Below are 14,126 nucleotides of genomic sequence, written 5' to 3' on the forward strand. Positions count from 1 at the left end.
CAGTCAGGCCCCACTCTTTTCTGGTGCATGGAATTATTATTATTCAAATCCTGCAGGATTTGACATTTTCCTGTACTGAACTTGTTGAGGTTCCTGTGGGCCATTTCTCCAGCCCAGGTCTCTCTGAATAATGACACTGTCCTGTGGTGTTTCAGCCACTCATCCCAGTTTTGTATCATCTGCCAGCTAGCGGAAGCTGCACTCTACCCATCACCCAGTTCAGTAATTGAGATGCTACACAATATTGCCCTAGCATTGACCCCTGGGGTAGACAACTATTAAGTCACCTCCAGCTGGACTTCATGTCACTGCTTCCAGCACTACAACCTCAGCAGTTCTGCCAGCTTTCAGTCCACCTCACTCTCCAGTTATTTAGTCCTTATTTCATCAGCTTGTCTGTGAGAATGAGACTGCCAGAGGGATTAGTGAAGATAAAGATCCAGAAGCAGGTGAGCAAGAAGCTCCACTCATCCACAAGCCAGTCACATCCTTGTAGAAGGTCAACAGGTGGGTCAGACATGACTCTCCCTTTGTAAATCCATGCTGACTACTCCAAATCGCCTTCATGTCCTTGAGATGTTTGGAAATTGTTTCCAAGATTATTTGCTCCATCCCTTCCCATCAGTGTGTAGTTCCCCTGATTGTCTTTCTTGTCATCCTTGAAGACAGGATGTATCTCCAGTCTGCTTAAATGTGCTCTGAACTGATCCCCCTTTAGCAAGGGTAATTCTTTCTTGTGCCAATTTTTCCCACTGGTCTCCACTGTAGACCAAGGCAAAGAAGGCACAGAATACTTTGATCTTTACCATGTCTTTGTACTATGTTGCCTGCCTTATTCAGTAATGTACACATATTTTCCCAATTTCTCCTTTGCTGCTAAAACACCCAATAGAAGCCCTTCTTCCTGCCCTTTGCAACCCTTACTGGACTGAATTCCAAGAGAGTTTTTCCTTTCCTAACCCCATCCATGCATACTCATATAATTTTTCTATTTTCCTCCCTGGTGATTTCTCCTTTATTGCGCTTCTCGTAGACTTCCTTTTCATGCCCAAGTTATATCTGGAACTCCTTATTTATCCACACAGGCCTCATGCTGCCTTTGCTTGATTTCCTGCTAGATGGGATGAACTGTTTCTCAATTTGGAGGAGATGAACCTTGAATATTAATCCATTTTCCTGGGCTTCATTGCTTTACAGGACTGTGTCCCATAGGATTCTTCCAAACACATCACCGAATAAGCCAAAGTCTCCTTTCTTCAAGTCCAGAGCTGGAATCCTGCTCCATCCTCTCCAGATTCTGAGCCCCACCATAACATTAGGGGCAAGGCTGCCCTTGACCTTCACATCCCTGAGCAATCTTTCCTTGTTTGTAACTATAAAGTCCAGCAGAGTTCCTCTCTTTGTCAGCTCCTTGTTCTGGCAGAGGAACTGCAATCCTCTTAGACCTCCCAACCAGATCTGTCCCTGGAAGTCATGGCTAAAGGCTAATGCTTTCCCAGGACTGTGGAAGAATGTTGACCTAGTTCAAGACATGGCATGATGTTTGTGTGGTATTTGCTTTTCCTCTAGAGAAGAAGAGTTACTGAAGCTTTTTTTCCTTACACTTGTGTAGTATAAATAAATATTTTTGGATGCAGGAAGCTAACCTTTCTGTAACCCTGGGGAGTTGGTGTCCAAACTTGCTTAAGTTTGCTGGAGTAATCAGAAAGGCAAACAAGCTGATGGAAGAGCTTTATTCATTGATCTCTCTGCATTCCTGCCTAGCTCTGCATTTTAACTAATTATGTATTTTGGATCAGCAGATTTATACAGTTCACACTTCATTATCCAACAAGCAGAGAATACTCTGCCTGTGAGCTGAAGTAGTGCAGATCTTTATGCAAAATCTGGGTTATTCCTGGATGGATTTTAAAACTGTAAAATGCAGTGTAAGTTAATCAGCGAAGATTTCTGCTAACAACTTAAATAGTCCTTTGCTTGTAAGTTGGCATGGAAAGAGGGGATGGCAGATAGTGAGTTTGCATGTTCTGTCTTGGATCTGGTCTGACTGACTTACTGAGGAGCAATGAGCACTTGAGTGCTTCCACAGAATCACAGAATGACTAGGTTGGAAGAGACCTTCAAGATCACCGAGTCCAACCTATGCCCTAATACCTCAACTAAATTGTGGCACTGAATGCCACATCCAGGCTTTCTTTAAACACATCCAGGGATGGTGACTCCACCACCTCTGGGCAGACAATTCCAGAACTTTATCACTCTTTCTGTAAAAAACTTTTTCCTAATATCCAACCTATATTTCCCTTGATGCAGCTGGAGACTGTATCCTCTTGTTCTGTCAGTTGCTGCCTGGTGAAAGAGACCAACCCCCACCTGACTACAGCCACCTTTCAGGAAGCTGTACAGAGTGATAAGGTCACCTCTGAGTCTCCTTTTCTCCAGGCTAAACAACCCCAGCTCTCTCAGTCATTCCTCACAGGGTTTGTGTTCCAAGCCCCTCACCAGCCTCGTTGCCTCCTCTGGATGTGCTCAAGCGTCTCAACGTCCTTCCCAAACTGAGGGGCCCAGAACTGGACACAGCACTCAAGGTGCAGCCTCACCAGTGCCGAGTACAGGGGAAGGATGACCTCCCTGGTCCTGCTGGCCACACTGTTCCTGATACAGGCCAGGATGCCCTTGGCCTTCTTGGCCACCAGGGCACACTGCTGGCTCATGTTCAGCCGGCTGTTGAGCAGTACCCCCAGGTCCTTTTCCACCTGGGCACTGTCCAGCCACACCGTCCCCAGTTTGTAACACTGCAGGGGGTTATTGTGGCCAAAGTGCAGTACTCGGCACTTAGACTTATTAAACTTCATCCTATTGGACTCTGCCCATCCATCCAACCATTCCAGGTCTCTCTGCAGAGCCCTCCTACCTTCCAAAAGATCGACACAGGATCCCAGCTCTTCATGCTTTTGAAGGCACAGATCAGGACCAGATAAGTGATGGAAAGTTGAAAAAGTATTTTTTTCTTTTCTTTTTTTTTTTTTTTTTTTTTTTTGCAAACATAAGTAATCCAACACTGCTTTGGGATAGACATTGGATCACAGAGGACTCAAGTTGTCAAATCCTCCCAAAACAAATATAGTATAGTCCTGAAACTGACTGAGGTATGCATCCTCCAGGCTTCAAAGTGGCTCTTTGCCAAGGTCAGAAGCACACATTTTCCATCTGGCCAAGGATATTTCATTGTGTTCTTCCTTTATATCAGTTTGTGGGAGCTGTTACAAGCAAAATATGAAATATGAATAGTGAATGCATCTTTTGCAATAGCATAAATGGAAAATAAGGCAAAACCAAACAATGTAAATTGCTTTCTCTTTATGCCTTAATTTCTTAATTATTCTTTGTTTTACTTCTGGGGTTTGAAGTGTGTGTTATAAGTGGAATATTCAAACTATTATCTATTTTACTTTCTTCTCACCATGGACATTGTTGAAATTCTCGAAAAAGAAAGTCCCATATCTTGAAAACAACCTGCAAAATAGATCTTAGTTCTTAGGTAAGAAACTGCACCAGAAAAAAGAATGACTGGACCATTCTCAGAGCAGTACTATTTGACATCAAGTGTGGTTAAATGGTGTCAAGTGGTTAAATGCCAAAGGTGATGTCTTTTAGAGAAAAACAGATGACACTCACATAGCTTAGTGGTGGAGTGAGGATGGAAAATGTAACCCTGAGGAGAGCCATTCCAGAAAGAAAACCAACACAGGGGGGTGTGAGCCTTTTACCCAAGTGACTGCATTGCTTTCACAGAGCTGTAAGCATCTGCATGGGGACATAGATATAGTGCCTTCCACATCCTCCAAACCAATTACTTTTTTGGCTGTTTTTCTCTTTACAGGAACCCAGACCTCTGTATAACAAAAGATGCCAGTTCTATTCAAGTGGAATAGGATTCCTATATGATGCCTACCAGACTGAGGTAAACAAACTCACCCCATCATGTGTTCATTTCTGCTGTGCTGGGGAGGAGCGAGGGAGATGTTTGAGAGCATGTCTGTGCATGTAGGTCATGGGTTGATAGAAATGCCACTGTTTTTCTCCCACGAGTGATTTCCTGTTTGTCCAAACTTCTGATGATTTAAAATCACTAGTCAGTGTTTGTATCCAGTACTTTACTCTGGGGTTGGAATGATTCCTAGTCCATCCATGCTGTAGAATAAGTGTCTGGAATGTGTTTGTCACATTGGCATCTTCCTCTAAGAAGGCTTTTGTAGACTCCAAATGGAATAGGAAGTATCTAAATTAAACCATTTGTATCATCCAGAAGACTTCAAATCTCTGTATTTGTCCAGCACAGGTCAAGAACATCAGTAGTTTGAATGCAGCATTTTTATTATCTCAATACATTAATATGGTCAGGAAAGTGCCCATATCCAAATGCCTAACTTCCTGAGAAGTCCAGATTTTGTTTCTTTTCCTATATTATTATTGTGGTAAATTTGTGGGTAATGAGTGAATAGAAAAGTGAAATGGAGAACAGCTAAACAGTGGTATAACTTTCAAGAAGCCAGATCTTCATCACCATTCCTGCCATGGCTAGGAAAATGTGTATGGGGAATGTTACCAGTAATATTTCTAGAAAGCTTAGCAAAGTATACTACCAGGTTAAGCAGCTCCTTAAGTCTTGCTGCTAGGGCATCCTGCTGTTGATTCCAGGAAATGTATGGCAAAAATATTTCACAGATCTCATGTAAAAGACTGGCCCAGACAAACTTAAGTGTGACAACACCCTTTCCTGTAAGATTTACTCCTTCCTCTTCTAAAGTGTGCATGCACACTCAGACTCAGACATGGCCTGAGAAATGCTTCTGATTCCTGTAATGAGAATGTGGTTGGTGTCCCACTGACCACAATTCCTTGCAGGTGATCCCAGCCTCAGGCTTCTGGCCAGATGCTTTTCCACAGCTCTTCTGGTTCTGGGAATGTCTAAACTTGGGCCACCCAGAGCACCTTCCTCTATTCTGGAAAAAAAAAACCAAACCCTGTGTCTTTTAGAAATGTAGTTTCTAATAACATTATTGTCTGGTTGTTCACTGATTTAGAGTCAGTGTATGCTAATTCAGAGTTAAGAATTCATAGCATTTATACTTGGCTTTTGCTTTTCCAAAGGTTGCCAGGTAGTGAGCAGGGGGTATGCTCTGCATGCCAGGCAAACACTTAACTAGAAAAGCAGATTGTTTACTGACTGCAAGTTTCCTTTTGATTGACATCTCTCACCTGTAAGTGATCTCTAGCTCATTTGGTCTCCCTGTTTCAGTTCCCTTTGCTCAAAGCAAAAAGAATTTGATTCACTGGCAATTACCATGAGAGGAGAACATATCTTCAATTGGTGCTGAAGAGATAATAAATTACAAATGTCCAGGACATGAAAAAGCCGTGTGTCTGGTCACTGAAATGAAATAATAGGTCTTGACATGCAGAACACCCACAAACGGCCTGTTTCCACCACCCTTGCTCACACCACACACTAATTTGTTTATTTTGGTTTATTCACTGTTCTCCTAAAAAGGAGTGTCTTGTTCTATGCATGTTTTAAAAATGCAGTGATAAAAATAGATAACTACAGTAACTTCCTTGGCCAATAATATGTCTCGTAGTGTAGAAGCAGCCAAAGACATGTTTAAGGTCATGCTGATCTCCCTGTTTTGTACTTCTAGCCTTCTCCATTAAAGCAGGCAGACTGGCTTTATAATTGCTTGGAGAGAGAAAAACTACTTTTATTTCCTATCAGAAGTGGTCCCCAAACAATGCATCAGAACAAACCACTTTTTAGCAGCCCATTCCATCTTATAAAGCCCTCCTATCCCAGTCATGCATGTGTAACAAAGGGTATTTTAACTCTGCGAGTCCGGGCCATTTTCACTGCATACAGGAGGTCAAAACTAAAGTCTGAAGATCCACTGAATGCATAAGTATAGGGCATCCCACAGAATGGCTGAGCTCCAGGATTGGTTTTCAGCCTGCTTTGAGAAGTAGCCATGTGGGATGGTTCAGTCACTGCCTTGATTAAGCTGATGGCACTCAGTGACTGAACTCGCTCCTCTTTCGCAGTAAACTGCAGCTCAGGCTGACAGCTGCAGCTTAATGTGACTTCAGGCCAACAAAGCCCTTAGGTTACACTCCAGTAAGTTCAGACACAATAGAGCAATGGTGAAGAAACAAGGTTCTATCTCGGGGTGAGATGTCCTTTTGACAAGTGGATGTGTCTGTGAGCTCCATTTCCAGATTGCAGCCTAGACTGAGACTGTCCTTTTACAACCATTTTGGGACAGAAGAGCTGATTTGTATGAGACACTAGCTACAGGTACAGCCTTGTCCTGAGCAGCAAAGCAATCCCAAGGGATCACTTTATTCTCCTTCTAACATTAGTTTTGTCACCCATCTTCCACTGCTTGATCAAATCCCGCTAAGGACAAGTGTGGCAAGTTGGAGACCAGTTGCGAGATGAACTTGCTCTGTTGCCGTGTGTGTGTGTTTAAGGCTTTCCTTTCCAAAAAGGAAAGCCTTCCTTTTCTTCTTTTCTTCCTTTGCTTTCCTTTTCCTTTGGGAAAGCAAAGCACATGAGGAGTACAGACTTATCAACAGTGACACATTTCATACTAAAAGGATACACAGATCCAGGACTTAGGAGGTGAGAAACATCTAATTTAACATCTCTTGTGGACACTATTCTATAGAGTAACACGTTTGTGGCTAAGCCAGAGCTGTCTGATAAATTTGTCAAAAGCAGGCATGTATTCCTAAGCATGCTCCTTCTACTTTTTCATTATGAGGAGTTTTCTATTCAATAATATATTTTAATTGCATTTTGTGAACAAAATAATTCTCAGTGGTTACAGAGTTTTTCCCTTATCAAATAAAAGCTCTAGAAAGAATGTGTTTTCTCACTGCTAGGTTTTAAAACCTGACAGCTCTCCAGGATTTCAAAGTCAATAAGCTAAAACTCTCAGGGAAAAAAAAAATAGTGCTACATATAAAGTATTTCAATTGGTCTGTAGTGCCAAATAGAAGTGATTAATGCTTACCATACTTAAGGAGCCATTAAAATGATTTTTGTATCTGGATGGAGAGTGGCTTACGTGTGCCTGCCTTTATTGTTCTAACATCTGTCCATCCCTGGAATTCCTCCTCACATAAATAAACCTTTTCAGTTTTGTATTTGAGAGCCTGCAATAAATGGTACTTATTTGCTGGAGTGCTTGGATCTTTTCTGAACTATTCTGTTCGTGGGTTTGAAGATTATTCTTGCTGTTGTTCATAATTACTTCCTTCTTAGGAGGGTTTCACTGAAAGGGTAGAGTTCCCATTTATTGGAAGCTGTTCAAATAAATTGGCTCCCTTGCCATTTCCCCACTATAACAGACTGGTTCTCTTATCCACTTCAGTGTTTGCTGTGGTGTATCTCTCCAGACCTATGGCCAGTTTGTCACAGAAATCTGAGCCTCCTGGCTGCACACTCTGGGTCTCAGCAGAATAGCACCAGGCAGTGCAGCAAAGCTCTTGAAAACTCTGGCAGCCCTAGCTGCAGACTGGTTCTGGGAGCTCTGGGCTCCATAGTGCAAATGCCTTCAGACTCAAGGGCTGTTGCTATTGGTTAAAACTCCTGTGAGCTCAGGGATGGCCTTCTGGCTTCCAGTCATGAATTTTGGAATCTCAGGATCTTTCTGTACGAGGTATTATAACTTGGCAATGCTGTTGTAGCTGGTTTGTTTGTTTGTTTGTTTGTTTGTTTGTTTCTGTTTGGTTGGTTTTTGGGTTTTGGGGGGGTTTTTTTTGGGTTTTTTTTGTTTTTTTTTTTTTTTGTGTGTGTGTGTGTGGTCATTACAGTAAGATGATTCACACAACACTGAAACATTGAACATAAAAGTACGTTTCTGCTTTTTTGGCAGGTTACATGTCATACCTTAAACAGCAAGTGCCAGCTGAAAGTGAAGAGTAACACATGCTATTGCTGTGATCTGTACAACTGTGAGAAGTAAGTATCTGTGTGCATTCTGAAATTCTCTGAGAAATTCTTGGTTAGTTGGCCTTACTTGTAAATGGTAGGGCCTGAAGAAGTAACACGGGGAGCTTGTATGCTGAGAAATCCAGTTCCTCTGCAACTGAAGTCCTGATGCCAGCACAAAGTAGGTCAGGAGTTGTTCATTAGTGTTGGTATTATTTAATTTTCTTTTTCTTTGAATATGTCCATAACCATTTTGCTGTGTGATCAAAACTGATCACTCAGTTACATCCCTGTTCAGATATACTGTTGGCCTGGCAATGCATTTTTCCCATTAGATTTACTGAATCTTCTGCTTGGCACATCTCACTGTCATAGAATCACAGGATGGTTTGGGTTGGAAGAGACCTTCAAGACCATCTGGTTCCAACTGTCCTGCCATGGTTTGGGATACCTTCCACTGGACCAAGCTGCTCAGAGCCTCACCCAATCTGGCCTTGAACACTTCCACTAATGGGGCATCCACAACTTCTCTGGGCCATCTGTTCCAATGTCTCACCACCCTCACAGTGAGGAATTTCTTCCTAGTATCTAAATCTTCCCTGTTTTTGTTTAAAACCATTCTTCCTTGTGTTATCTCTACCTGCCCTTGTAAATCATCTTACTATGCACTCTCATGCAACCTCTGCAACCCTCTACAGTTCAGCCACAGTCACTTTTCCTTCTTTCCCCCTGTGTATTTCTCATCTTTCTTCCTTCCTATATCTATTTTATTTTGGTTTTGCCTCCTCTTCACATGCTAGCAGCCCTGAATAACCTCAGTCCTCTGTAGAACTTGGCTAGCGTGATGCCAGACATAAATATTTTCGGTGTAGGGAAACAAGGTGGGAACAATCAAGCTTCTACACAAGGCTTCTGCATGAAAAAGTAGCTCTTAGCCAGATGATATCTCTGAGAAGTAAAAAAACATTTGGGACTAGAGGGAAGTGATTTATGCAGATGGGAGAAACAAAGTGAATGAAAGTCTGTGCAGAGTCTTTTGCATTTGTAAGAAATATTAAATCTGGACATGATGGAGGTGTACAAAGCAAGTAGGAAAGGTAGAGAATGCTCAACTTTGGAACCTTTTATCATATTTGCAATGCAGTATGTATATAGTGAGAATGCTTCCTTCTGTGGTACACAGCTAATGCCTATATGTTAACACTGAACCAAACAGCCCAACTCAACACAGAAAAGATCAGGGCTGTTAAAGGGGTGAAAGTATTCGGAATTGTCAAAAAAAAGTGACTGAAACTGTTGCTTAAAGTAACCACGAGGAGAGATCAGGCGTATTTCCCTTTCAGGTGGAGATCCTCAGTGCCATTTTTCTGAGACATTGAGTTTGTTTGAAACACTTGGGACTGTTCACTGCTGTGACATTATTCAATGATATAATTAAATGTGTGTGTTCTGCTATTGTCAACATTCTACAGTGGACATCAAGATCTTATGGCACTGGCATGGACAAATCCAGGGTAAATAAACAGTCACACTGCTCTGGAGACTTGGCAATTCCAGTTCGCAGGATGGCTAGAGAGAAGTAGGAGGCACAGGCCCACCAAATGATTTGTTGTCAGCCATAGAATAGACTGATATGATGGCAGGATTGTAAATCCAATTTCTTCAGCCTCATGGCAGCTGAAGCTGTAGCTGAAGATGGGCTCATGCAGGGCCCAGGTGAGCTCAATAGTAGTGATTCTTCAGTGCCAGAACCATGACCTGAAGCCATTGATTGGATATTTCCAGAAGTTACTGTGCCTAGCTTGGTTCTTCCCAGAAATGTTGTGAACTGCTCTGCAGAGCTTTCCCTAACCATACATGCACACGCTGCCCCATCCACTGGGGATGGGGGAGCAGAAGAGTGAACACAAACTGCTCACTTCTGGTTTCCACCATAATCTGATGGCAATTTGGCAATTTCCTAACAGTGGAAAAAGAGGCTTGGCATTTTAAAAAACCTTTGCAATTCAAATAGCTGCTCTAGGAGCTCATTAGTGGGCTCAAATTAGGGCAGGTACTGGAAAGAACTGCAGGAACCTGTGGTTTCAAATTTTGCAGTAGGATATTTCTGGCTTTTGGCAAGACAGTGAGGTGTAACTTCACCACATGCCTGATTTACAATAACCAATGTGGTGTAGAAATATGAACAAAGATTTCTGGATAGTACAAACCCGAGTGTAAAGACAACTTTATACTGTACTGTGTTGCATTAATTTGGAACCATAGACACCATAAACAATGTAGCTAGCTGGCAATATCTCCCTTCCTGTAGCGGAATTAATGCTTAAGCAACTTGCCTTCCCCAATTTTTGAGATGCCAGCAGATTTCTAGGTGAGCTGGGGAAAAAAAAGCAAAGCTAAGCAAGCTTTATCTGGTAGCTAAATGGAAAGGGCAGCCTCCACATACCAAGATTATGTCTCTGTTTAGAGACACTGAACAAAAAATAAAGAAGGGTCCATGCTGGTAACCGCTACCAATCAGCCAAACTAGGGTTGGATTACATTTGATGCTGACCTTAGCAGAGCCAGTTTTTCAGCAGGGCTTTCTCCAGTTCTTCTGGGCAGTTTTTGGTGGGAGCATGGGTGTAGTACTTTGCCAAAGAGGAAGGAAGGAGTCAGATCCTGTGGTGCTCTATATTGTGTGCAGAACCATTCTCACTGCAGTGACATTGTCTGCATTCTCTTTCAGCTCAGACCAGTCCTCCAGCTACTATGAGTTTCTCGGCGTGAGCAGCTGTCAGGATGTGCTCCACCTGTACAGACTGTTGTGGTCCTCCACAGTCCTCAACATCATCGGCTTGTTCCTGGGCATTATCACCGCAGCCATTCTTGGGGCATTTAAAGACATGGTAAGGCTCACAGTCTTTTGCCTTATGTGAGGGCTTTCTGCTTGTTGGCATTATCAAATTAGTTAAAACCAAGGAAGTATAAATGTACAAAGGAGATGCTTTACATGTGTTTCCTGAGTGTTGTGGGAGTCTGGAATGTTAGGAGCCACCACAGAAGGTACCAAGAATGTAACCCAGGTTCTTGTTAATAGCTCCCTTGGAGCAGATTAAAATGAAACAACACTGAATGTCACTGCTTTTAAATAAACAATGTAGGGTTTATTATAGAACAATTTGGTAGCAAAGGAAAGCAGCTATGAAGCAGTTTTGGTGGTTATTATCTATAGTAATACAACATGAAAGCATTGCAATGTGAAAGTGCAACAACATCACCCAAGGACACACACAAGGGGAAAGGAAGGAAGAAAGAGAGAAAGGACAGAAGTGTGAGGATCTCACCACCTACAAGAGACAAGACTTGGTTGCTGTGCAGTCTTGGTCAAAGTGGTGTTTGCTGACCACATCTGTCTGGTGGTTGAGGAAATCCTGAAGACGTGGTGGAGAGAAATCCCCAGAACACAACATCTAGTGGGTCTATATTCACTCTGGTTCAGGTGGGAATGCTCAGGCACCTCCCACTAGGCGGGGAACTTGACATAATAATGTGAATTATAGTATGCTTTGGGAATCCTTGACACCTTCTAAGACAACACAGCTGCCTATCCTAGCAGCAGTTGAGTCAGTTATGTCCTATCAGCAGAGATAAAGACGCTGAGCCCACAGGCAAATGTCCTGAATTCCCTGTTAATTCCCTGGGGGGAGGAGGGGAGGTCCCCAACCCAGTGGTTTGTGCAGGAGAGCACAAATTAGCATGACAATGGGAACAATCCATCTCCACGGGATCCAGCTTCTATCTCCCTCATCATTCACCCTGTGCCTTATCAGATCAGAGGTTTAGCCATTACACACCCAAAAGTTCACCTCCTCCAGCTCAGCTGAGCACCTTGGGGTCTCAACAAATGGGGGAATGTTTTGAGTCATTGTCCCTTAACAATTCAGCCTCTCTCATGGATTTATGCTTTTAGGCAAAGCTGTTGCCAGCTGTTCACAGCTAAGTGGGTCAAGCCCGGTCAAATAAGTGAATGGTAGAAAAAAACCACAACAGTGTAAACAAATGCTGGCAATTCACTTAGTGGCATATTTTTTCCCTTCTACTTCATCATTGAATGTGTGGGACAGCACGGAGTCTGAGGATGCTAGTTTGTAGCTAACATGTAAAAGTCAAGTCCTACGTGTGACTGCTCAGGCTTGTGTAGTTCTTTTCCCTAAGAATGGGGATGAATTCTGAAGTACCAGTTAAAATTTTATTCAAACAGTTGTGTGCTCGGGACTTCAACATCCCTTTTGTTTCACTAAGGAATGCCACTCGCTGTGCCACACCACCTGCTGTGCTGATGTGCACCACAGCATTCAGAAGAGACTGTGTGGTGAGAGGGATTCTCCAGTAATGTCCCTCATTTGCCTGGATTTACTGACACGTTAAAGAGTGAAGTTGCTGTTCCTGGGATTATCACTGTCAGTGGCCCTGTTTGCTAAAGCGATGCCTAAAAACCAAGCAAGGGCGTCTTGATTTACTAGGCTCTCAGGAGAGTATTAGAACTAAATGGACAGAGGCATGGAGATGGCTCACTCACTGTTGCAGAGGAGAAAACTGAATAGAAAGATGGGTAAAATGAAAAAAAAAAAAAAAAAAAAGAGAGAGATAGAGCAGGGAAGAGAAGGCAAGAGAGATAGCTGAGATGTACATCAGGACAGGAGGGGGAGCAGACTGGCAGGAAGGGGCTGCTCAGAACTGGCACCCAGTCAGAGCCAAAGACCCAGTCAGACTTGAGGCCATCAGGCCTGATTGCTCTGACCACCCAGCATTCCTTAGGAAGCATGCCCAGGCTATCTACAACGTGTGTTGGGTGCTTAAAACCATGTTTAAAATAGAGCAGGGCCATATGAATTGTTTGAAATTCACCTTTGTTAAGAGTTGCAAAATTTCCTGGAAATATTCCTCTGTCCAGCTTAAGCCAAACAAGCGCCCTGAGCTATGGCGTGTAAGAAATGTGCAGCCGAGCTCTCCTTTATGCAGGGGACTCCTGCAAGGAATTGATAATAGATTGCAGCCAGCCACTGAAGAGCTGCAGCTGCCCAAAGGGAGTAGAAGCAGTTTTCTTGCTGAGAGCAGCAAGAGCAGAGAGCCAGCCTGAGTCCACCTAACCTATCTTGTTCAAACCTAGGCTTACATGAGATTTGGGCTGATGCTTTGATACAGCTCTGTGCTTTGCAGGGCCATCACTGCACTGCTTGTGAGGAACATCAAGCCAAGGAGATGTTCCTAGGAGAACTGCAGTCTCCATAATCTGGCACATTCCCTTGTTGGGAGGCAGAGCCTGGGTCATGGTCTGGGTCCTCTGACTGGGTGGCATAAAACCATGGGGGGAAATCACAGCAGCAGTGGATGTGCATCTTGACCCCGAGCGTAGCTGGAGTGAGTCTGTCAGGGCTCCAACTAAAAACCTCATCTGAATAAGCTGTTCAATGTCTCCACCGAGTGTGAGCAGGAAAAGGATGTCATAGTTCAAGGGAAAGATGAGTTTGTGTCAGTCACCTCAGCTATGCTTGTGAAAGTCTTACTAAAGCAGCAATCCAAAATGCAATGACTGCTCCTCGCTCCTGCCTGTGCTTTCTCAGGGTTCTTTTGAGTTAGTACCAGAAATAATTTGCTAATCTGCTGCTCCCTTTCCTTACAAAAGGAGCAACTCTTGGTGGAAGACAGGGGCCAGGAAAACATCAAGTAGAAGAGGAAAAGAAAGGGGCATGGGACTGAAATAAAAAGAGCAAAAAAAAAAAACAAAAAAAAAACCCAAAACCAAAAACAAACCCTTTAAAATGTGTGAGAGAACTATTTACTTTGCTTTAAGATATCAGCTTCTCACATAAATGCTCACTGGCATTTTGCAGGGAGAACTGCAAAGCCCCCTGAAATGCCTCACAGCACTGCTTTGGGATTGACTTCCAGAAAACACAAGGCCAGGCTGACTAGTCAAACAAAAAACATTATGTTTATCTCTGGGGAATGCTGGCAGCCAAACCATGTTACAAAGGGGAGAGTTTGCAAAACAGTGCCCTTTCCTTTAAACCCATCATATTTCCTGGACAGAAAAAAAAGTGTTGTTTTGGTTATTTTAGCTTTTCTTTCTCATGACAAATTCCCTGCAGAA

The 14,126-nt window shown here is 43.0% G+C and overlaps 1 protein-coding gene across 1 annotated transcript in view; it reads left to right on the forward strand.

Moving 5' to 3' along the window:
- The window catches only part of TMEM255B (transmembrane protein 255B), a 66,555-nt gene that overhangs the window by 45,814 nt on the left and 6,615 nt on the right, over window positions 1-14,126 (forward strand). The window contains exons 5-7 of the mRNA XM_053935068.1: window positions 3,884-3,964; window positions 7,935-8,020; window positions 10,719-10,878. Of these exons, the coding sequence (XP_053791043.1) occupies window positions 3,884-3,964; window positions 7,935-8,020; window positions 10,719-10,878 (327 nt within the window). The remainder of the gene's footprint in view (window positions 1-3,883; window positions 3,965-7,934; window positions 8,021-10,718; window positions 10,879-14,126) is intronic.

This window comes from Vidua chalybeata, chromosome 2, assembly GCF_026979565.1.
Source record: "Vidua chalybeata isolate OUT-0048 chromosome 2, bVidCha1 merged haplotype, whole genome shotgun sequence".
NCBI classification, from domain to species: Eukaryota; Metazoa; Chordata; class Aves; order Passeriformes; family Viduidae; genus Vidua; species Vidua chalybeata.